This window comes from Ctenopharyngodon idella, chromosome 22 (genome assembly GCF_019924925.1).
Source record: "Ctenopharyngodon idella isolate HZGC_01 chromosome 22, HZGC01, whole genome shotgun sequence".
Lineage (NCBI taxonomy): Eukaryota > Metazoa > Chordata > Actinopteri > Cypriniformes > Xenocyprididae > Ctenopharyngodon > Ctenopharyngodon idella.
This window is the reverse complement of record NC_067241.1, coordinates 12,902,053-12,927,781: the sequence shown is the minus strand read 5'-3', so window position 1 is coordinate 12,927,781 and position 25,729 is coordinate 12,902,053. Positions and strand designations below refer to the sequence as shown.

The following is a 25,729-nucleotide window of genomic DNA, read 5'->3' as shown; positions in this document are numbered from 1 at the left end:
TCTTTGGTGTCCACAAGAATGTGTCTGTGAAGTTTCAGCTCAAAATACCCCACAAATCACTTATTATAGCTTGTCAAATTTGCCCCAAAACAAATTTTGTGTGTGTCCCTTTAAATGCAAATGAGCTGCTGCACCCAGAGCTTTAACAGCTTGCGCTTCGGTTGCTCAACAACAACAAAGCTGGAGAATCTCACGCAGCCAAAATGAGGATTGTCAGTAACGGTGTTCAGCCTTACATTGTTCAAACCGGAGTCGGACACTGATGGAGAGACTCAGGAAGAAGTTACAACTTTTAGAATGAAACTGGACGTTTCTGAATGGTTAGTGGATACATTTATGTAGCTGCTGTGGAGTTGATTCAACTCATCGACTAGCATGTGCCGTCATGTGCAAATCCAGCATTGAATTGACCCTTGTTTTTGAAGCAGTCCGGCATAAAATCCTTCCTCTTCTCTAAAGCAGCCCAACATGGCCTCACCCCCTTTGTTGCGTGTTCTCGGGGGCAGGGTTTATGTAAATTTTAGGTTTACTGATGTCACTAACCCAGGAAGAAGCTCGTTGTAGTCCCTACCAGCCGTTTGTTATAGTCCTTAAACAGAGAATTCTTGAAAAGAAAATATCTCCCTTTGCATTGAACTTTGAGCGTCGTAACTTTGCAGATGTTGTTCATGCTCAAACAGCAACATTACACACTAACTAAAAATAAAATGTGAAATCATAATCAAGGACCTCTTTAAGCTTTGTCTGTGAAACTAGGGGCCAGTGTTCTAACGTAAATACATTTCTTTAATGAATAAAATAGTAATTTCCTCTGCAGTCAAGTTTAGTGCGAAATACAAGAGCATATCATGCTCCATTTTTGGAGAAAAAAAATAAAAAATTTGCCACATTGTAGAAGCAAAGCATTTTATGTCTGACTAAGCAGAGAATTTGAGCTGACAAACTCCTGCAGGTCATGAAATGGCACACAGAATACATTATATACCCTACTGCAGGGCGCAATACTTACTTTATTTGCTTGTTATACTGTACAATGAATCTGTGTTTCCGTAGCCCACAACAAATAGGTCACAAGGTCATATTTACACAGCTATGTTGCTACTGTGCAGGTTTATGTGGTTTAAAAGAATGGGTAACGTATTAACTCAAATTAGTCCCCAAAAAACTTAAATAAAATAAAAAATAAAACATAAAATAAAATAGAAGGGTTTTAATATAGTGCTACTTTGTATCTTTTGGAGCTCTACAGCATCATTCGTCATTATATGGAAAAGAGCCGCATAAACATTCTGCCAAGCATATTCTTTTATGTTCCAAAGAAAAAAGAAAGTCATATGGGTTTGGAACAGCATGAGGGTGAATAAATGATGACAGCCTTTTCATTTCTGGCTGAACAATCCCTGCAATGGATGTTCATTACAAAAGGATTACAAGTCGTGAGCATGTAAATCCTAGTGTTATGCAAAGGAAATCAGACTTCAAAAAGATGTGTTTCTTCTTTTATTCGTCCTCTTCATTTTATGAATGAAATCCTCAGAAAAGAAAAATGAAGAGGGGTCTGTTCTGAATAGTGTGAAATGCAGATGTCCTGTGCTGAACCGCCACAGAGGACTCGATTCTGTATCATCGAGAAAACACACACTCGCTCAAGGCCACAGAATGAGTCTGAGATTCAGCAGACACGCGTGGAAGCTGTTCAACTGGCTGTCGGAACCAGAATGCCTCTTTCACACCAGCCATCTGTGAATTTATCACTAACATTCATTATACATACACTCTAAAAGAACAAAAATGATATGTGCCTCCAGTAAACGTTTGCTCCTGCTTGGAAAATCAATCCAAGCTGTTTGCTGTAGCACTGGGTCAAAGAACCGCATGATCCAGCTCGCCAAGACTTTTAATCAAACCAAACACCAGCAATGGGAAAGATCCAGAAAACATTGGTTGTAGTCTGCAGGTAAGTCTGTTTCTACAGACATTCATATCACCTTTGGATTGAAATGCTTTAGAAAGCAGGTGCATATTCACACATACATATTCAACACCTACTGTATTGGATGTGGCTAAACTCAGGTTCATTGAGAGCATTCAGTGTATGCTTTCTTGAAGTCACTGATAAATTGGCAAATCCATCCGAAAAGTTCTTGGGAGTCTTGATCCAAAGGCTCTCCGAATTTTACCTGTGGAAGAAAAAGAAAACAAATGAACAGTGATATTGTCAAGTTTATTTATATAACGCTTCAAATGGCTTCATATTGTGACTCTTACCATCTAATTCAAAGTCAAAACATGAAAGTTCTAATAAAGTACCTCTGATCAAATCAAAATATCCAAATATCACCTTGTTCCCTTGAATTTTTTCACTAATAATCCATAAGTCATACTATTTAAAGCCCGGAACACACCAAGCCGACGGTCGGCCGCTTGACCAATCACTTGAAGCGCTTGACCAATCACAACACGCTGCTCCAGCCGACCAATCAGAGCACATTCGGAAGAAGGGTCTTCATAGAGACAGGAACTGAACAGAGTGTCATCTCCCATTCCCTTTAAAAGCCAAGTGCGCTTGCACCATGGCGGATTATAGACACTCTCAACCGGACGAGTCAGTTTAAATAAATTTTTAATATTTGGCATGTTTGTGTGCTGTTGCGTGTCCCTGTGTGTGTAACAAGCAAGTGTATGCGCTTTGTGCACCTGCCTATAGGTGCATATTACTAACGTGCTCTTTAAATAATAAAAAAAATACTGAGCCTTTGACTTTAGAGCATTTTTTTGTTGGTCAATGGTGAAGTCTATTTCAATTGCCTCAAAATAGCAACACGCCAACAATGCACCTGAACACACCTCGTTTTCAGACCAGCACACCCATGGGTGAACAGATGGGTGCGAGTGCAAATGCTATTTAAACAACGTAGGTGCTGTAAGACTTTGAAAATGGGAAAAACAATTCCTCTTTAAAATGGAAATATTTTTCAGTTTTAAACTTAATCATTCACCTAACAAACAACATCAAACTAGTTTTGAATGGCATCATCTTCACACCTGCAGAGACACCAGGAAGGCCAGATTTATAACCTTAATGCTAATAAACTAAGAGAAATCAACTATTTAATAGCAAAAAACCTGTTTATTTTCCCATCACTCTAAGTTTCTCTCTTCATCCCGACTCTACTCTCCCCATTATTCCTGTCTCCACAGCCCCAAGTTGCTGTTTGCTGTATTTTTGCCCAAGGCTGAAAGTTTGGGCTGTAATTGTAAAACTAAAGCAATTCTCATCCCTGGCAGGAGACTCGCTCCTCATCCTGTCAAACCCACAATGGGCTGAATGTTCACAATGAAACACTCACAGTCTTTATGGATGGTCTTGAAGAAAATTGGGACAGTTGGGAAATACAATACATGTTACAAACAGAGGAAAAGGACTCTCCTTAAGAATTTGTTCTTTTCCTTTATTATTAAGAAAGCAGTGTTTTTTGGGCCCAACTGGACTTTTAGTGCAAAAAGCAGTTTTGTTTTCTGTCAGAAATGAGTAGAAACATAACACATACACTACTGTTCAAACGTTTGGGGTCAGTAAGATAAAGAAGTCTTTTATGCTCACCAAGGCTGCATTTATTTGATCAATAATATTACAAATATTGTTTTCTGTTTGAATATTTTTTAAAAATGTAATTTATTCCTGTGATCAAAGCTGAATTTTCAGCATCTAGTCTTCAGTGCCACACAATCCTTTTAGAAATCATTATAATATTGCTCCAAAAATAGTAAAACAATAGCAAACAAATAGCAAAAGAAAAAGTAAATAACATATTTGTTAAAATTCTGCATTTCTAGTTTCATTTCAGATTTTTGTAACAAATACCCCTCTGGTTCCCCGAAGACAATCTTCTGTGCTCATAACATATTTAGTGCTATAAACAACCAATGAACATCATAAGAATTGTCATCATAAGTCAGTCTCAATCCAGCATCATGCCCCTCGCAGTGAGGAAAAAAACACTGTAACCTTGGTGAATGGGTGGGCTGAAATATATTCCCCCTTCCCAAAGTCCGCCTGGCACAGATAAGCAGAAAAAGCCAATCTCCAGATAGCCGGTGATTCCGGCCCATCCGTCTCTCAAGGCATCACAACAGAAGATATTGAAATAATAACTCAGGGATTACCAATATGTCAGTGTAGAGCTTCCTCATCTCCTCACACCTCTTCATCAGCTGTCTGAAATCGGCCTCATGCTTCTCGATGGCCATCTAGAGCCGGAGATAAAGGAAGAGCAGGTGTTACGGGTATGCATTTTCCTTCTTTCCGTTTTTTGAGAGGTAGCACTGGCATTCTCAGCCTCAGAGGCTTTTGATCACTGATATTTCTCTCCAACCAGACCACATCAGAAAAAGCTTTTATATAGTCAAAACGTGTATCAAACCACAAGCGCACAAGGGTTTGTGCATTATACGATCTAGATTAACTTCCTTTCTCTATGGAGTTGTGCAAGAATAACACAGTACATTGGATTTTTTATAGAATATCCTGGCCAGTCTTTTCAATATAATGAAAATAAATATGGACAGGGGCTGTCAAGCTCCTAACGGACTAAAAAGGAGTATACATGCATTATAATGTATTATATAGTCTTCTGAAGTCATATGATAGCTTACTGAGAGGAAAAGACTGAAATTTGAGTCATTGTTCACTGAGAAGTAGCTTTGTCCAATTTGAGTCATTCTTTTGAATCAGATCTTTTGATTCAGTTCACAAAATCTGATTGATTTTGAAGTTCAACTCACTGAATTAGTGATACAATCACAGTCATTATCAGCTCACTGAAAGAGTGATGACTTAAATTGCAAAGATTTAGAATATATCACACATATAATATAGATTTTTTTGCATTTTTTTGTAGAAAGGAAAAAACTTAAATCCCCATTTATGGTTATTGCATGAAAAATAGAGACTAGTACATAATTCAATATTTTGTGTTCGAGTTCCACAGAAGAAACCACTTGAATAAATCATATTAATAAGAAAACATGACATTAATATCTGTTTTCTTTCAAATTCATATTCAGAACAAGTAATTAGATAATGTGATATGGAAGCTTATTTCCGCCACTAAATAAAAAAGGTAATTGCGACTTTTTATCCCACAATTCTGGCTTCTTTTCTCAAAATTGTGAGATATAAACTCACAATTGAGAGAAATAGTCAGAATTGTGAGTTATAAACTCATAGTTGTGAGATAAAAACTCGCAATTCGGATGTTTTTTCTTGCAATTGTGAGATATAAACTCGCAATTGTGAATTATAAAGACTTTTTTCTCAGAATTGCGAGTTTATATCTCAATTCTGACATTATAACTCACAATTCTGAGAAAAAAAAGTCCGAATTGCGAGATACTTGCAATCGCGAGAAAAAAGGTCAGAATTGTGAGATAAAAAGTCGCAATTATACTTTTTTTTATTTTTTATTCAGTGGCGGAAACAAGCTTAAATAATGTGATGTGCAATAATACAACGCAAAGATGATTAGGTAAATCTGTAATTTTACCTTTAAGTCTTTGACAAATTTGGGGTGCTGATTGGCTGCGTTTTTCCGTTTTTGTGCTTTCCTGTACTGGATGACCTTCTGAAACTCATTCTTCACAACTAAATGGTCACAAAAGGGGGAAATCTCTGTTAGTGGACATTTATAATGGACCAACTAAACTCTATGAATAAAATTGCCATGCTTTTATGCATTAATGCACAAGCAAGCCAAGCAGCAACAGGTTTGAATCTAACGCTCAGCTGATTAAAAAGTTATAAATTGTATGAAATGCTTGACCACACTTGAAAATAACAGCAAAAGGGTTTGTTGATATTCTGAAAGCAAAAGTGCTCAATCAAGCATCAAAAGCATCTACAAAACAAAATACATCAGATAAGACCACGTACCATCCACCTCTGCTGTTAGACCTTTAACCGAAGCTGCAGGAAAACCACAGATACACACAATCAGAAGGCATTCAATCAAATCAGCCCAAAAAACATCTATCACATCTTCCCTTCCAATGAAATTTTGATTAGAGTACCCCCAGGAACAGTCTCGAATTCTGCAAGCTCCAGGAAAAAGGTGGCCAAACGTGGTTCTCGCAACATGATCTGCTCCACAAGGGCATGCAGCAAGGTGAACTTCCGATCGTTCCCGCGCAGCTGAGAAAGCTGGAAAAAAGAGGGAAAAATAATGAATGTGTTTTTCCATGCACCTGCACTTGAAAAAAGATGGTAAATTTGCTGTTCCAAAACTTATTGAGCTGCCTATGTAGGGAGCATTTTAAGGCATCAAAGACACTTATTTTGACACTTGTATTCCATTTAATACCGAAAACAATAGTTAATAAAAATATTTAATTCAATATAATTTATAAATATAAAATAAACTCATCTAACATATATAATATAATTATAATATGTGATAAAACATTTATGATTTTATGACAGATTTACTGTGTTCAAAACCTAGTGAGCTGCCTATGTAGGGAGCATTTTAAAGCATCATAGACACTTATTTTTATTTAGCCAAACTGCAGTTAAGTCAATCCTTAAATTGCATTGTCACAAACTCACTGAAAATAAATAAATAACTATGAATAAATACATGGGTTGATAAAAATATTTACTTAATGTAATTTATAAATTTTAAATAAACAAATATAAAATGTATTAGATTTTTATAATATGTAATAAAAATTTATTATTTTATAACAAATTTGCTGTGTGTCCAAAACCTAGTGAGCTGCCTATGTAGGGAGCATTTTAAGGCATCATAGTCGCTGTATTTCGAATTAACCAAGTTGCAGTGAAGGCAATTCCAGAATTGCATTGTGACAAACTCACTAAAAAAAATATATATAAATAAATAATTATAAATAAACTTGTATTCAATTCAATACCGAAATTTTTTTTTTTTATTTCATATCATTTATAAATATAAAATAAATATAAAATATACTGTATTATATCATTATAATGTGTGATAAAAAATGTATTATTTTATGATAGATTTGCTTGGTGTCCATAACCTAGTGAGCTTTAGGCAGCACTTTAAGGTATCATAGACACTTATTTTGATTGCAGTGAAGGCAATCCCTGAATTGAATTGTGACAAACTCAGTGAAAATTAAATAATAAATTCAAGATGGCAGAAGAGGCAAGAGAAATAACTATAAATAAACTTGCATTCCATTTAATGCAGAAATACTAGATGATAAAAATATATAATTTAATATAATTTATAAATACAAAATATATAATTATAATATGTAATAAACATATTGTTTTATATATTAAAAATGTGTGTGATGTATTTTAATGCTTATTAATGCCATTAGCAACATATTAACAACAAATTCTATTGGAATCAGTTGTCTGTCTATTCGTGTGACAGAGAGTTGCCAATGTGTTCCAAATCGGTCACTTATAAGGGTCCATAATCGTCGGGATGCTTTCTTAGAAGGTAGCTGTCTATGTAGGCAATGAGGCAGAGGTTTGAGAACGATTGGTCATATATCCCCAATCAAATATCCCATCTGACCTGAGGGTGTTAAATTTAGAGGATCAGGTAAACAAATATTTATCTTGGGTGTGAGTGTGCATTTGTGAGAGTTTATGCACGCACACGCACGCATCTTTGAATACCAATACCTTGCCCAAGGCCAGAGAAAGAGCGAGGTTTGACAATTCAACACCCACGTGCATATTACCATCAACTAAAAATGGCAGAAGATAATGTCCTTGTACTGAAGAGCACCTCTATTGTGCACATGTGAAAAACCGGTTAACATTTTTCCAAAAGGATCTCCTTGACATCTGTAAGGCTCTGCTCTCTGATTAACCATACAGACACAATGCAAATGCTGTTGGAGTACCGCAGCCTCACGTGTGTGTGTTTTTAAAGATTGAGAATTTGTACAGTAAAGGGTGATGATGATAAGGAATGCATGTTGAGTCATCATGCAGAATAAATATAGCTGCTAATTCAAAAAGGTTTAACTCTTATCAAATGGTAATGTGAATAACTTAAGCACTAAATATTAATCAAATAGTGCTAAACACAAAACACTCCAATCTCAATTGCATCTTCTTAAAGAAAGAAAATGTAAAGCGAGTATGCATGCCACAAAAACCAGCGAGCATGTTCAAGAGCGATTGTTTCAACTGCTCTCCATATGAAGTGGCCTGTAGAGAACAAGAGCGGTGATATATCAAGCTCTCTAGACCCATTCTTTATGGTAATGCATGTAGACATGAAGCCACTGCCACAATTTCAGCAGCCGCTCATTTAAAACTCACAGGGGGCTAAATGCTTATCTTCAGATGGGTGGAAAGGGTTTCTAGGTACACTTGTACTCTGTTTATAGGTTGTTTTGTTTACTATTTCAATGTTGAACCATTCTACAAAACTAAAAGATGACCAGAAGGAATCAAATACACTGTTTGTTCAAAGCTTAGGCATTTATTGCAGTTTCAAAAAGTCCAAAAATTCAGCAAGGATGCATTAAATTGATTAATTTCACATTTTTTGTGTTTTTTTTATTTCAAATAGATGCTTTCTATTTGTCAAATAATTCTTCAAAATGTATGGTTTTCACAAATATTAATATTAACTGTTTTCAACATTGATAATAATAAGAAATGTTTCTTGAGCAGCAAATCATCATATTAGAATGATTTCAGAAGGATCATGTGACACTGAAGACTGGAGTAATTATGCTGAAAATTCAGCATTGATCACAAAAATAAATTGCATTATAAATTATATTAAAATAGAAAACAGTTATTCTAAATTGTAATAATATTTCACAATATTTTACTGTATTTTGAGCTAAGCGATCGCTAGATTTAATCACCATTGGCAGCGCGATTTATTGTAGGCTAATGCTTTTTCCCTCAGTTGGTCAGAACAAAAGTGGCAGACATGTTGCTTACTTGTTCAGATGACATTTTCCGGTGAAAATTCATACTTTGGTCATACTTCAAGACTACAATCTGTGATTCTTAAGTACAGTATCCACACCGGTATGGTGACTGACAGCAAACATTTGATTCATCCGCGCTGAGGAGCCGTGCCGATGCACAACGCACGTAAAGATAATAATTCCGAAGATAACTGCAATTGCAGGTTTCAAACAGAGATGGCGACAAAGAGGCAAATCTTACGGACAGCAGCTTTAAATATATATATAGGTCTTAAATGTTTTACTTTAAACTGTGACAAAGTTCAAATGTCAATTTATAGAGTTAAGACTGAACATGAAAATTTCATACACTGCACTGATAAAAACAATTGGTGGTAAATACTACAGAAAAAAACTAATTTATTTCTATATGAAAAACTTGAAGAATTGTAAAAAGTAAATTCTATATTAGTACTCAATTCAAGCTTGTAGAAATTAAAGGGTAAATATCAATGATATAAAATTAAGTAAAACCTACTCAACTTTTCTGATACTGGTGTTCCCATCATGCACTGGGACCTGAATTATAAGGTTTTGCTGTTTTTCAGTTGTATTCACACTGTTTTATCATTGCTTTTGTTGTTAGGTTTAGTAACTTGCGATTTTGTGACATTTGGAGTTCATTTTCTTCTCAAAATGACAAATTCATATTCAAAAACGACTTATCGAATGTTACCGTCACTGTGTACCAAGTATTAAAGTCACTGTGTTCGGGTGAGCGCCGCATTATTGTAGATGATGTAGATATGTTGTCTCCACGATATCTTTTGTATTATTTACTTATGTTTCAAACACTTTAAAAGCATGGTTTAATTCAATGTTATATTATTTGAGTGAAAAGTTAATTTTGTTAAATTTACTTAACTTAGTTAAGCAGATTTTACACCTATATGTGAAATTAAATATAATTAAGTTATATTTACTTAATTTCTTTATGAATGTTAAGTTCAATAGTAAGTAGATTTTACTTGATAATAACAGGTAAGTTGTACAGAGCAGTAGCAGTAAAATGTACTTAAAATGTGCTACAAGGATTTTATCAAGTAAATCCTACAAGTTATTTTTTTCAGTGTGGTAACATGATATTAAATGATGAAATGACATTCATGATGAACATGCCAGGGTAGGGTGTTTCATTCATCGCCAAAGCTGCCCTGTAGTGTTTTACTTCATCACAGAGTAAGAATGTTATCTTCTTCTAAGTCATGTTTCTATGGAGGAAGCACAGAGGTGGTGCACTCAAATACCTCATTAGCAAAGGAGGAAGTCATTCAGCTTATTGTGCAAGTGCCCTTAAATCTTGCCACTGAGAAACTGGGTTTTCAGCATCCTGGCTGCAAAAATCGATACAAATTACCACCGTGTGTCACTAATGACTCAGCGAGCTAGGGAAAAAAAGCCATGCCGTGTGGCTAATGAATTGGGCCACTGCGGCAAGAGTTTGTAGAAATTAACAACAAAGAGAAACTCATAGGTACATAGGACAAAGCCACAGGGTATTGGGAATTATGTCACAATATGATAGACATCACTCAGGCAAAAAATAGGTATCTGTAAATAGTAGTAATTATGCCACTCATTCATCCCATTGTCCAGCCAATCACAATGTCTCTTTTGTCTTTAAAACCCCATTAATGGTATGTTTTTCTATGCTAACAGTTCGCCGAGTATGTTATTTCCCACCACCACTCCAACGCCCACCAGTCTAGGTCCCTGTCTAACAAAAAACTTCTAGATAACGGCCTCAGTTTATTGCCTCCAGGCTGGGTCAAAGTCGAAGGATAGGCTCTCGCCCCTGCCATCTAACGGCAGGCTCTGATGGCTCTCCGTCTTCCTCCTTCTGACTGCACAGACGGGCATCTGTGCCAAAAGGACTTTTTATCATGTTCAACAAAATAAAATATTTTGTATTTCTTAATCAGTTTGTTTTCAAGCCTTTCAGAACTTAAAATCTTATTCCCTTTCTCTATATGTAAATTGATTTTTAACACCAACGTTTTAAGACAGACTGACCATGATAACTGATTTGCTGCTCAGGAAATATTTCCTATTGTTATTAATATTGAAAACAATTTTGTGTACACCATGATGCATTTCATGATGCAAGTTCAAAATAACAGCATTTTATTTGAAATAGAAATCTTTTGTAACATTATAACTGTCTTTATTGTTACTTTTAATCCATTTAATGTGGCCTTGTTGAATAAAAGTGTTCATTTCTTTAAAAAAACAAAAACAAAAAACACTACTGGTTTTGAATGGTAGAATATGTGAGAGAGGGTATTTCAGGAGATGTGACTATTATTTCAGTTTGTGTGCAAAGCTGTGCGAGCAACACAGTATGACCAAAAACTGCTATTTGCTAAAAAACTGGAAAAGCTACATTTTGAAAAAAAATTCAACCCATATTATTAGTTACCCTCAATGCTGTTACCAAGGCTGAACAGATTAAACAACTGGAGGAGAAATGAAATCTTGTAGAAAAAGAAAGAGAAATAAAACCTGTATGCCAATAAGATTCCTCGCCATCCCCCAAATGTCATTTGCTGGCGATGCGGGTCCTACCTTAGTTAAGGATGAGAGGCGAAATCCCTTGGCCCTGTCCTTGCCTGCGTTCTGGTTGAGGTAATTGCCCACAGCCAGAAGGTACTCCAGCACACTGACAAATGACTCACAAGCCCACAGCTGCTGGCACATGCGGATCTTCTGGATAATCAGCTGCAAGACAAACAGAGAGGCCAGAACATGTCATCTCCAACTAATCGAACTGCAAACTTTTTCCTGCCTCTCACTTAACAGCCATAGACACTTAAGCACAGAGAGGATTTCTCAGCGGTCTTGTTGACACAGACCGTTCTTGTCAAGTGTATATTAGAGCCTACACAGGAAGTGTTGTAATATATTATTTGAAGCTGGAAAGAAAGTTAAACCTGAGGATCGGTAGTTGTTAGGTTAAGGGGTTCTTACTAAAGTAAGAAGTACAAGGTACCATCAACAAGTACCATACGTCAACAACACACTTAAATCAGGGCTATTACAAGACCGCTTGACAATATACGTGTTAAATCAAAGCTCTGGAATGGAATGGTGTATGACTAAAGGCCCGTTCACACCAATAACAATAACTATAACGATAACTATATTTGCGTCCACACCAACGAACAATAGCGGTCTGTTCACATGCTCACGTGCTGCGGTTTCAAAGTGTGTACAACATGTTTTTGCTGTTCTTGCTGCATTTACACGGCTTTAACCAGCAGATGTCCTCAGCATGCTATGTTTCGAGTGAATAGCTAGTGTAATCGATCTAATCTTTTAGTGAATTTAGCTGACGAAGTCAATATAGTGGAATAAAAACAACGCCTAGTCTATTTCACTGCAACTTCAAAGGAAGCAAGACAATGTTGTCGAAACTAGCGCTGGATACCTAAGGGTGTTTTTATGCTACGCTGTTTGCTAGTCTGGCATTATGATCTCATCGTTAATACTTCTCACCATTTATTCCGAGGGTATGACCGATTGTTTTTCATACTGTATATCCATTTTCTTTAAAGTATCCTTGAAAAGGAGGTTTGAACTGTCAAACAGTGGTGGCTTTTTCTGGATGTCAGCGATTAACTTCTCCTCAATGTCATCTGCCATTTTAAATGCGCAAGCGCTTAAATTAGAATGGATTCTGATTGGCTGTCGGTGTTTTATCATTCAACAGCTGGAACAAAATTGTTCTGAAAGTGATCCCAACGATATTGTTTCTCTATATCGTTATAGCTGTGGTGTGGACAGTGCTATTCTTTTATATTTAGAATGATTTTTAGAAGTATATCTTTATCGTTATATTTATAGTTATCTTTCTTGGTGTGAACAAGCCATAAAGCTGCGTTTCCACCGCAGGAACTTTCCCCAGGAACTAGGGACTTTGGGGTAGTATTCGGTGTGTTTCAACCGCAGGGACCAGGGTCTAAATGAAGTTCCGGGTAAAAATTTCCCCCTCAGAAAGTCCCTGCTCAAGAGGTAGTACTTCAGGAACTTTCGAGGGTGGGACTTGGGCACTGAACATGCTGATTGGTTGAGTTCACGCAGCATTTTGATTGGTTGACTCCATGCAGCATTTTATTTCAACCACCATTTTTAAAAGTCTGTTGCGGTCCGTGCAGTAAGAGTTATTTGCTCGAATCAACAATGGAGTTTAAATATGACAGACAGACCGACAACGAGGTTCAGGTTTTATTAAGCTTATATGCGGAGGACGAAATCCAGCGGGAACTGGGAAGTCGTGCACAGTCCTACATCACCGGACTTATTTGCTGATGGAAACGCAGATGGCAACAGGTCTGGGGGAAAAAAGTTCCTGGGAGAAATTGTTCCGGGTAATTTCGGTGACTTAAAGTCAACATAAAAAAATCAAAATTGACCCTGTTCTTGTGCATAAAGAAAAAAATTGTAATCGTTTATCAAAAACTCAGAATATAAAATCATTTTTTAATAAATAAATAACATCTGTTTTGAAATTTTGAAATACTTGACATAATCAAAATGGCCTCCAAATGACGTTTCATGCTGAAAAATGGTGTCTCAGGATTTCATGGTGATGTACAGATACCAAAATGCATAAATGTCCATATTCACACCACTGCACTTGTCTAGAAATAACGTATTAGGTTTAGTCTGATAGATTGCATTTGTGAATAGTAAACTCACAGTGGATCAGGATGTGAATGTGTAATATTCCCAGAACCACAGTGGATTACTTCAAATTAACTTCACCAAATTAGATACACCATATTCATTTTAGGCTGGCTGATTAACATTCCTGTTAATACCACAAGTAACAAGTTTATGGTTCTTTTGGGGAAAGGCCCTTGTGTTTTAGCCAAGATAAACAGGTTAGGCCGAAAGGAGGCATTGTGAGCTGCTAGCATTAATTGCCATCGCTGTTTGTGGTATTAGTTTGTTATTTTCCAGCCTTTCTAACAAGCTAGTGTACTGAACCCCTGAGAAAAAAGCAACAGCGGAGAGAGCATCCGAAGGAAAAGGTCCTCACACACAGCTTGATTTGACGTCTACGATCTATGAGACCATATGTTCATCTGTTTCCATCATAACCTCAGCTTCAATCCATTACCTTTGAGCCCTCTCCTTCATTTCCACCTGGTGTTTCACACCCTTAAACACCAATTTAACCAAAGCTAGCTATGCTAATCAAGTCCCAGTGGGCAGAAACTTCAACTAAGCTTCTTCCCAACACTCCAAATAAGTGATCTTCTTGCATTTTTTACTTTGGTTCTCTCAAACTCCTGTGTTTTGCTAACCTCATGAGCTCTTTGAGCGTTGCACACTCTCTGTTTACTAAAAGCTCACAATGCCACAAGGAGTTAGCATTCCTTTGACAGCTTTTAGACAAAGCACAACACACCTAGAGAGCTCTTCAGTATTCCCCACTCTAAGCCAGACCAATTTTACACCCTAGCACCCAGCCTGTCAGATGGTGGCTAAATCCGCCTTAATGTTACAGGTTTAAAAAGTCAACCATGTCAGACAATCCCGTGGATTTAATAGCAGTGGTGGAAACAGAACTCTGGGTACTTGTTTTGGGAACTCTTAACAATGGAAGACCTTTTCGTGGGGTCCAAACTAAGTTACGCTATAACAAATAGCATGGATGTTAAAGGGATAGATCACCCAAACATGATGACTCATGTTGTTCGAAACCTGTATGACTTTCTTTCTTCTGCGGAACACAAAAGGAGATATTTTGAAGAACGTTGACATTGACAACATTGGACCCCATTGACTTTCACTGTATAGACAAAACATTTATGTTCCACAGAATAAAGCAAGTCATACAGGGTTGGAACAACATGAGGGTGAGTAAAAGATGACAGAATTTTCAAATTTGGGTGAATTATCCATTTATTTAATCTTATGTTCCTTTAAAGAGAACATGAAATCAAAACGCACTCAATTTATTACCTTAAAACACGTTTATTGATGCAGTTATTCCAAAAAATCGAAATAATAACTCGCCTTTTGAGCTGACAAGAGCATAAATGATGTTAAGCAGTAACCAAATAGCTATTTAGGAATTATTTTAGATTTCTGTTGTAAACAATGCAGCATTTCTAAAATCGTTACAATACTTAGCAATTTATTGCTGGTTAACATTAAAGGGTTAGTTCACCCAAAAATGAAAATTTTGTCATTAATTACTCACCCTCATGTCGTTCCACACCCGTAAGACCTTCGTTCATCTTCAGAACACAAATTAAGATATTTTTGATGAAATCGACTCAACAGCAATTTAACCAACATTTTCAAGGTCCAGAAAGGTACTAAAGACATTGTTAAATTAGTCCATGTCACTATGGTGTTTCAACGTTTTTTTTGAAGCGACGAAAATACTTTTTGTGCGCAAAAACAAAACAAAAATAGCGACTTTATTCAACAATCTCTTCTCTTCCCTGTCATTATCCTTGCGTAGTTGTTGCAGTAAGCACAGTTAAGGCTTCCATGTTTATGTCCGAATGCCAGCTCAGTATTGATCAAAACTGATCACATGAGCAGCACGACACATGCATGTGATGCTGACGCAGAAGCCGGCCAATAATGAGTTTGCGTTCTGACATAGAACTTGGAAGTGCTGGATGTAAACAACGTATGAGAATGACACAAAAGGGAAGATATTGTTGAATATATTGTTTGTTTTTGTTTTTTTGAGAGTCTAAATAAATAAAGTAGCCGGGCTTGTCAAACTAAATGCTATATGCAAGTGAATTTTCAGATATACATTCTCACTACCAACACATATTCAAATTCCGGTATCTTTGACGACAGTCTGTGACACCACCGAGCAGGGCAAGGTGGACAGAACAGCAACATCGGCTAAAATAGCTGTCAATTCCCTGAGGCAAAAAAACGTAAGCCCTTACTGACACTCAAATGCTGAGTCAGGCCTATTTCGATGCCATATAACACCCATAACCTCTGAAAAAATCCCCCACATGTCCATGATCCTGACCTCCACAGGACTCATCCAGTATATAATCATCTGCTCCCACAGAAAATCTTCTGAAAATGAATGTCACGTCTCTGTCTGCATACCTATAAAACACTACATTTGTTCATTAGAGGGATTTCGGAGCACTGAGTGAACTTAACATGAGAGAGAAATGTATTAATGGTGCAGAGTAGAGGAGCCAGGTGGGTATAAGGGACTCAAATAAAAACTAACTTTTGAGATGCACTGAAAGTACAAGAGTGATTTCCAGTTTTTTTTACTCGCAGGTAGAAAAAGCCTTCAGAGTGCTCTTTGGGCTATATCTCCTTCTCCCCGGCACTACTTCTCTCTAACTAATAAATGACTTGAAGGAAATTTGCCATTAGAAACTCCTTCAGCCCACTCTAAGTGCTGATTCATTGGGAACAGAACCCCTGTGTATTAATGCACGATACTTTTTTTCACCTCAAGTCCATTTCATTTATTTTTTCCAAGCACCTGCTGTCTGGCAAGATTATCTTTTGCATTAGTAAATGAGCTTTTTATTCTTTCTCTTTGTTTTTCCCCCCTTCGTTCAGCTGTGTGCCTCAGGAGCCACCTTTGCGAAGCTTCAATACTGATTTCCTCCAGGCGTACTGTGAGACTTGAGTTCACATGAGATTGTTTTTCCACAAACAAACTTTTCATTTTCTTCTTCTGTCAATCATAATCATCAGTGCAGTGCTAACTGCAAATCAAATGCCAGCGCACACACAAAAATGCAAATGAATGCACATATACATACATGCTGCTTATCATAACTTAAAAGTAATAATGAATGCATCCAAAAGTGCCTCTCTTTTCTTGTATCATCTGAAAAAAATAATATTGGCGGCGTATTCTGAATGTGCCCTATCTGTAAGTAATTCAGTAGAGTGAAAAAGAGAGGCAAAAGGCAAGAGAAACCGAGACAGCCTGACACAAACATGACTGACAGGTGCATATGAGGTGTTTGTAATGCGAGTCTGACCGGCGTGAGGTCCTCCATACAGATGGGCAGCTCTCGCAGCGTGAGGAGCAGGTCCAGGCGGGCGCTCAGGTTCGGGATGTTACACATCTGAGGAAGAGGTGATATATCATAAGACAGCCTGAACAATGTCACAAATATATGCAGCAACACCTTCACACATGCTCAGGTTGGTTCATACTGGTGAATCTCACAAAAAGAAAATGAAAAAATCCAGGTCATATTTCACACCGAAATCAAAAGCGAACAAAAACCAATAAATTATATATTTATATGAGTATATTTTAGGACCCCTTTAAACACTTTACAATAGGATTCTACATGTTAAGATTATTGATGCATACACTGTAAAAAGTTTATCATCACAACAATTTTTTTCTTTTGTCAAATCAACTTTAATAATGTGGTTCAGATAACATAATATTTTGAGTTTCTGTTGATTAAACCAATCGCATTCATTGTATTAACTGAAATTTTTAATTTCAATGAACTTAAAACTAAGACGACCAGGTAACTTACTTTAAGTTAAACCAACAATTCTTTTTTACAGCGAAGGAATCATGAAGTAACACTGAATAATACATTTTTTATAGCATTTATTATTTAATAAACTAAATGTTAAAATATATTTTTGCATTTTGATGCATTATTTTCATGACAATTAAGTGAAAATTTGTTTTAATGATTATTTTTTTCATTCACATTACTTTTAATAGTGATCGTCTTTATTGTAATACAGTATTAGAGGCAAAAATTATGTAACACAATTATATTTTTATTAAAATCAGTAAAAATATATCTTTAAGTACTTTTCCATTTAAATATATATACTATCTCACATTATGGTAATGAAAAAGATTTTTTTGCATTATGCTCTTGAGAATTTGGCAGGAAATTAGCTTAATTTTCATGAAAATAATGTCACAATGCACAAAAACCACAATGATCCTGGTTTTTATTAAACAGAACATACTTTATAATTTTAGTTTTTTGATTTTTGGGTGAAATATGACATGTTTTTGCCAGAGATTCAGTCATACACATTCAACAGGTTGCAAGATATCGGCTGAAATACAACAAACGATGTATTGCCCTCAGGTTAGATACACACATATACATATTTCAAGGTAAAGACATTTATATTTTACATGTTTTATGTATTATGTATCTCACATATCTGATGCATTTTAAGTGACCACCATTGCTGGAAGGTGTTCCAGTAAGATATCATTATGCAGGGCTCATTATCCAGGAACGATGTTTGCAGAAATTTGTGAAACACTAAAAAAATCACTTCTATAAATCCCAGTCTCAGACCTTTGGAATGGACTGGCACTTTGATTAATGCATCACAAACGGCATGTCCATGGTTGTTAAAATTACTAAAGATTCCTCTGAAACAGAAGACAGCAACTGCTAAATTCTCATATAAAATCCCTTTATCAAGTCGAGTGGTTCATTTGCAGTGTGAAGATGAAGGTTAAGAATTCAAACCAACAGCTGTCAAATTAAATCCCCGCATGGATTTTTCACATAATGAGGTTCAGAAGAATTCGATGCACTTAGACACATGAAAACATGACCCTGCGCACATAAGCCAACCTAGCCGACTGACTAGATGGCCCAGAATCTATAGGTAATGCATAATGCAGAATAATATACATGAGAAATTTCGAACCAACACATGAGAATCTACATATAAGTGGGAATGGTTCACAAACAACAAAACCGTGTGGGGTGCTTTTAGAAAATGCAGTAATACCCATTAATGTCAACAACAATGTCTGGATGAATCTCACATATCAGACATATTTCACCCCAAGAGTAAAATAAATAAAATAAGAATTTATATTTTGCAATTGAAACTTGCTTTGCACCATTATTAATTTAGATTTGTGATATTTTCTCAAATTTTCTCTAAACAGCAATGCACAATTCTTAGTATTTATAAAGTACTTACTAAAATACTTACACATCATATATTTACAAAGACAGTAGTACATGCTAATATAAATTTCTTAAATGTTGATTTGAAATATACATACACAGAGACATATATATATATACTCTGTTGCATCTGCGGCCAATGAGCTTGCTGCTCAACATTTAAATAGTTGACCTTTGTTTCCTATAGCAGTTTTCAGCATGCTCCTCTGAAACCCTCCAACTTCCCCAGCTCCACCTGTATGTATAGATCTGCTACAAATGATTTCATATATGCTATTTGTGCAGCAGCACTAAACTCTTCCGAGTGTTGTCATGAGATGCGTAAACACAAACTTTTATGTTAGATGCGATTAATCGCGATTAACTGATTTGACAGCCCTAATGCATCTAACATAAAAGTTTGTGTTTACGCAATATATAGGGATGGGTATTGAGAACCGGTGATTCGATAAGAAACGAGCATTGCGATTCTGCTTATCGGTTCCTGTGAGTGCATTTTAATGTGATTGAATAACCATTCAAGCGCAAAAGATTTGCACGTGGTTTTCTGTGCTTCACACACAAAGCCCGCTCACAGAAAAAGTGATTTTAAATTGTAAACTTATACTGTTACACATCCATGCAGCACAGAAAACAGTGCCGCGAGTCATCTTGCGCTTTAATGGATCCGTGAAACTCTTAAAGTGACAGCAGCCTAACATTCCTGCTTCTGTCTCTATAATAACACTAATCAAACAACAAAAGACAGAGAAAATTTACTCATTCTTGATTTAATAACATTTGTAACTATATTTGTAATGTAAATTTTATTTATAAAGTGCAGTGTTATTTTGCATTTGATTAGTTTCTGAACCTGAATACCTGAGAATCTTAAAACACTGTTTATTTCAATCGTATAATTGTTCAGTTGCATTTATTTGTTGCGATTTTTTTATTTGTTCTATTTCAATTAATGAGTGTTTACTTGTCTTTAATAATGCTTGAAATTTATATTAGTTAGGCTAGTTGTTTTTGCTATGGTATTTTTAAACCATAGGCAAAAGTTCCTTGTGTAAATGTTTTTAGCCTATTGATTTTTGTTCATGATATTCAGCTACAATGAAATGTTCTGCAATAAGACTTAAAATAAATGTGAATGATATCTAAGGAGTTGTTTTACCTTAAATTAGGAATCAATAAGAATCAGAATTGTTAAAATTCAAATGATACCCAACTCTATTACTTACCGCTATTTTTTTATTAGTTGTTTAATCACTTTAATGAAATCGGCAGAAATGGAACCAGAACCGAAACTGGAAAATTTCTTACGATTCCCAACCCTAGTAATATATGTGTGTGTATGTGTGTATATTATTAAATTTATATTATATGTCTGTGTGTGTGTGTGTGTGTGTGTGTACAGAAATATATATACACAGACATATAATATGTAAACAAACTTTTATGTTAGATGCGATTAATCATGATTAATCAATTTGGCAGCACAAATATATATATATATATATATATATATATATGCAAATATGGGTCATTGACGAATAACGTTTTTAAAAGTGTAAAAAAAAAAAAAAAAACTATTGGAGACATAATTAAATATAAAATTAAATATAAAATTTTGAAGTTTTATTCAGTGTTAACAATGAGATTATGTGGTTTTTATAATCAATTAACACAAGATGGACAAAATTTGTCACCAAAAAAGTCATTCGGTTTAACCAAAATTTCGGTTTTACCGAATGACACTTTTGGTTATACCGAATGACGATATTTTCAAACAATGCTAACAGGCTGATATCTAGCTAGCTAGCAAAAGGACAATCAAACATTTTATATTTAGTAGTACAAGTTTTTAAAATATTACAACATTTTCCATGTTTTGTAGCGGTTGTACCGAATGACCTGATGTTTCGGCACATGCGTATGAGCAAGTGAAAACATAAATTTTTTAAATAGTTAAGAGAGAGTTAGTTACTTTTCTTCACGACCATGTGGTCCTGTACAGGTGTCTGAATGATGTCACATCCTGTCACATGATATTGAACGCATGACATTATCCAAAATGGTCCCTTTATATTGGTTACTCCGAATGACATCAATGAAATTCATTTTTCCGGACATTCTTTCTCATAACAGAAACGACTTCTATACATAATTGTTACCATTTTGCACTATGTTGATATATGATGTTATAAAATCATTCCAGAATAAAAAAATTATACATTTATTACATTTTAAGATATTTTAAATGAAATGGCTGTATTGGCCTTTGGACGGTTAAACCGAATGACCTTTTGACACTTCAGAATCTGTAAAATACCTTTATAATTAAAACCTTTTGGATTCAATAAAAGAGATCTAGTTGTACTACCTTACATACTTTGGATGTCATATCTTTGTCATATCTTTTATCTTTTTATCTATTTTTATTATTACTAAGGTCTTTGGACAAAAAAAATGGCCCGTCACGTCAATGACCCATATATATATATATATATATATATATATATATATTGTATATGATATAGAAATAATTTAATAATTGAATGTCATGAAAATAATGTGATAATGCAAAAACGAAATCTTACTGTATATGATAGCATACTTTTTGTTTGAATAACCAAAAGTTGCATTATTTAAAGAAGATATCTGAAGAAAGAGGAATTTGAAATACTGCAGACATCACATGAGTATCACATCTGCTTGTTATCGGCTCCATTATTTCAGCGATTAACCAGAGCGTGATGTCTTTACCTCCTTCATGTACTGGTCCACCACATGCAGTTCAGTCATGTCTCCTTTGTACGATTTATACATCTCAATGTCATCTGCGGTGGGCACATATCTGATGAAGAACACAACAAATGAAAACATGGCAAAGCACTGAAATGCCTGCCCTAATTTAATTTTACATCGGTCCAACCTCTCTGCTTCATAAATACTTCACAGATGCCCATTTTAAGCGTGCACAATTCTAAAAGGATGTCACACAACCCTTGTTCCTTTTTTACAGGTTGACTGCCTAGCGAGCCTATTTTCTTCTGCAAGATTGCCTCTTTTTCTCTTTGCATCTCTCCATCTAGTCCTCTGAAAAGGGTGCATGCTACTCTGATTTCCAGTGGCCCGAGGAACAGAGGTTGATTAAAAGCCAAGTTGCAGTCAGCTTGTATAAAGTGCTCAGGTAGTTGATGTTTGGCTGTTCCTGACTTGCATCCTGTTTGAACTCAGCTCACCTCCAAAATAGACCTGTGTTCAGGTCGTTTTAGTGTGTTTCAAATCCATACCACACTGACTATTTCATGAGCCCAAGGATGTTCCGATGGAGAAACTACAGCCACCTTCCATTAATATTGCAGTTTCTGCTGGGACCATCTCGATTAAGATTGTATTCAAAAGCCCATGTGGCCGCACTTAGATATTCGTCGTATTTGGCTAAATAAATATAAATCTCTCAGTAGGTACATTAGATTATGCCTCCCGCATGCAGGTCGGCCTCCAGCAGTCATCTAAGGATGTTTCTTGCAGTCAAATGCAGAGGAGAAAGCATTTCTCCAGCTTCCCTCAGGGCAACTCAATAGTTTTCTTTTCCTCAAATACATCAGATAAAAGTTTTATAAGCAGGCTGCTCTGTTAAGAGAGCCTGGCATATGTTCTTTTATATTAGCATTAAAGAAACGCTATGGTGTCTTCCTCAACATGAACTGCCCGTGACTTCTCGTGTCTCTGTGGTCTTCATTACATCCACCACTGGAGTATCTTACAAAACACAGACCTCACTCTGTTCTTTCACATTTAACTTTGGTCTGCTGATCTCAACCGCTATATGTTCATTTATATTTTATAAAAGGGTCATTGACTAATAACATGGACAAGAATCTTTTTTCAGTGTGCATGCATGTATAGTTGGATGTGTGTATACTCTTTTAGAGTTTCTACCCTTCTACCCTTAATTTCTTAAAAGGATTAAAAAAAAAAAAATACTAAAATATTTCTGTTTTTTCTGGTCATAAAAGTGCATAAAAACTATCAAATAAATATAAAATGTGTTTACAATTTATTTAAAAGGTATAATTTAGCATCTCACACTGCTACACTACTGTTCTAAAGTCAGTAAGATTTTTTTAAAGAAATTAATATTTTTATTCAGTAAGGATGCATTCAACTGATCAAAAGTGAAAGACATTAATAATGTTACAAAAAAATCTATTTCAAATAAATGTGTCACGCTTTCCAAAAATATATATATAAATATGCATTGCTAATATTAAGAAATGTTTCTTGAGCAGCAAATCAGCATATTAGAATGATTTCTGAAGGATCATGTGACACTGAAGACTGCTGTAAATTCAGCTTTGCATCATAGGAATAAATTACATTTTACACAAAAATTTACACTAAAATAGAAAGCAGTTGTTTTAACCCTTGTGTGTCAATTAAAAAAAGTTACACATAGGCCCATAGTGGACAAAAATGCCCATGTCAAAAAGCTCATAAAAATTTGAAGCTTGGGAGCACAGACTTAAGTTTGGTCTCGTTTTAAAGAAGACCCTTGGCAGATTATTGATGAAGAAAAAATAAATAAAAAGTGAAACCAAAAAAAGTTATAAAGGTTTAAGATTATGAAAATTATTTATGAACATTATTTTATATAAAATATATATTTTATGAAACCTGTTGAACTCTAAAACTGCTAGAAAATCAAAGCTATTAATATAAACAAGTTGTGTTCCAAATTTGAGGTCGATATCTCATAAAATGAGCTTTCAGTAAGATTTTGTTTGGGTGCAGTACCAAATTTTCCCCATAAGATGCCAGCAAAACTCCACTGGTACACACAGTGGTTGGATTTGTGATTGGCAGTAGAGTTTCTCTGCGAAATATTACAAGCACACACACGCAGCACACACCCACACAATTATAGCTGCATAATTTATCCTCTTGGCTCTATAATATGCATAAGCAGAAATCAGGAATAAAGCGAATATTTGCTTTATGGGCCAAACTTGAGAAAATGGCACCATCTGGTAAAAAAAAAAAAAAAAGAGTAAAAATTGTAATTTAATTTTAAAGCCTTTTTTAATCCAGGGGTCATTTATAGTTAAATGACCCCTGGATTAAAAAAATGCCATTTTAATGGGTTTCAATGGGGGCATTTTTGTCTTTAAGGCCCTAAGAGGAACTATTTTTTATACCTAGTGCAAAATAGATTTTTTAAAGGAAATGGGGCTGAAATAGTAAAATTCCAATAAAAATACACACCTGGGCCAAAATATATGCAGTTGGCATTAACACAGGCAAAATGATGAAAAAAACTAAACTGAAAAAGACAAAAATGTCCATAAGGTCGCACAAGGGTTAAATTGTAGTAATATTTCATAATATTACAGTTTTACTGTATTTTCGATCAAATAACTTATAAAAAGACTTCAAAATCTTTAAAAAATCTTACTGACTCCAAACTTTTGAACGGTATTGTATCACTGCTCTACTTGTCATATAAACTTCCCAAAGATAAAAATAGACAACAAGCTAATAAACTAATAAACAAATAAAGAACAAAAAAATGAACTGAGGCAGACAAAACAGTGAAATTATTTAAATGAAATGAGTTTGTTTCAGTCAAATAATAATGAAAGTTAATTGAAAAAAGTTGTGTGAACTCAAAATTATATTGTAGTAAGCTGAACCTAATATGATAAAGTTGAGTTGCAGCAGATTTCTAATTCCCAGCAAGCTTTGTGTCAGACTGTATAAATAAAATGGTGAAATTAAGGGTTATTTTGTGTGTTTTTACACAATATTAACATAGGGAGACATAAAATAGTGTTTAATGTTGCATTATGTTGGGATTTACAGGGGGTCTGTTATGTTAGTTTTGTAGGGTTACCATCGTGGTGAAGTGTAGAGCATGTGGTTAGTTTGAGGATGGGCTGCAAAACTTTTAAGACTGTAAGTTGTTTGATTATATACATGCCAGTATATAATGATAGTCTCTTTGATAGTTATAACAGCATGTGTTATTTGCTATCTAACATTTAACCAAGATCTGAATGTGATATATGATACGGCATCTTTAAAACATGGCACTCTTAAAGAGATGCTGAAAAAGCAGTCAAAGACATCAGTCTGTATGTGTTCATAGACCAACAATTAATCAATACACATTCAAGACATGAACTATTGTGTCAGGTGTGGAGTCTGGCAGGCTGCTTTGTCTCCATGTATCACTTACCTCCTGAGAGAGGCAATATGCTCGTCTGAGAGACCCCCTTCCTCTTCATTTATAATCAACAATTTGTCCTTGAGCTCTTTTGGATGCACAGGGAAACTTTTGAGGAAAATATCTGTGGGGACAATACACATAAAAAAAAATTACACACGCACACATATATTCAGTCTTGAAACAACCTCTCCTGACAGCACCTGCAATGAAAAACTGCAAGCGCATTTTGAAGACAAAAGGGTTGTGTGCTTAATTACCTCTCTATACATGATCCAGGGAGGGCCAGATCCATGCTGATTTGCATTGTACAAAACCTGAATTGATGGGAATTTCATTTTACCTAATAAACCTAGCTGTGCTGAAGTTGTAAACAGAAAAAAGGCATGAATAATGGGAGCTGGGATGACGCTCATTACAGCAACATATTCACACTTTGATTGAGTGGCACCAGGTTCAAGGGTACAATTACAATGTTAAGCCTCTTTTTCCTGTTTGCACCAAGTTGCAGAACAGAGAAAAAAATAGCATTCAATCCAGTATGAAAGGAAGGTTCTTTCATAGCATATAT

The 25,729-nt window shown here is 35.4% G+C and overlaps 1 protein-coding gene across 2 annotated transcripts in view; it reads right to left on the bottom strand.

Annotated features, from left to right (window-relative positions):
- Positions 1 to 1,005: 1,005 nt before the first annotated feature.
- The window catches only part of LOC127505047 (formin-H), a 39,737-nt gene continuing 15,013 nt past the window's right edge, over positions 1,006 to 25,729 (bottom strand). For both annotated transcript variants that reach the window (XM_051880301.1, XM_051880300.1), the window contains 9 exons: positions 25,171 to 25,282; positions 21,693 to 21,783; positions 16,998 to 17,084; positions 11,560 to 11,712; positions 6,070 to 6,199; positions 5,933 to 5,965; positions 5,547 to 5,644; positions 4,168 to 4,251; positions 1,006 to 2,180 (listed from right to left, as the gene is read on the bottom strand). In XM_051880301.1, the coding sequence (XP_051736261.1) occupies positions 2,076 to 2,180; positions 4,168 to 4,251; positions 5,547 to 5,644; positions 5,933 to 5,965; positions 6,070 to 6,199; positions 11,560 to 11,712; positions 16,998 to 17,084; positions 21,693 to 21,783; positions 25,171 to 25,282 (893 nt within the window). In that variant the 3' untranslated portion in view covers positions 1,006 to 2,075. The remainder of the gene's footprint in view (positions 2,181 to 4,167; positions 4,252 to 5,546; positions 5,645 to 5,932; positions 5,966 to 6,069; positions 6,200 to 11,559; positions 11,713 to 16,997; positions 17,085 to 21,692; positions 21,784 to 25,170; positions 25,283 to 25,729) is intronic.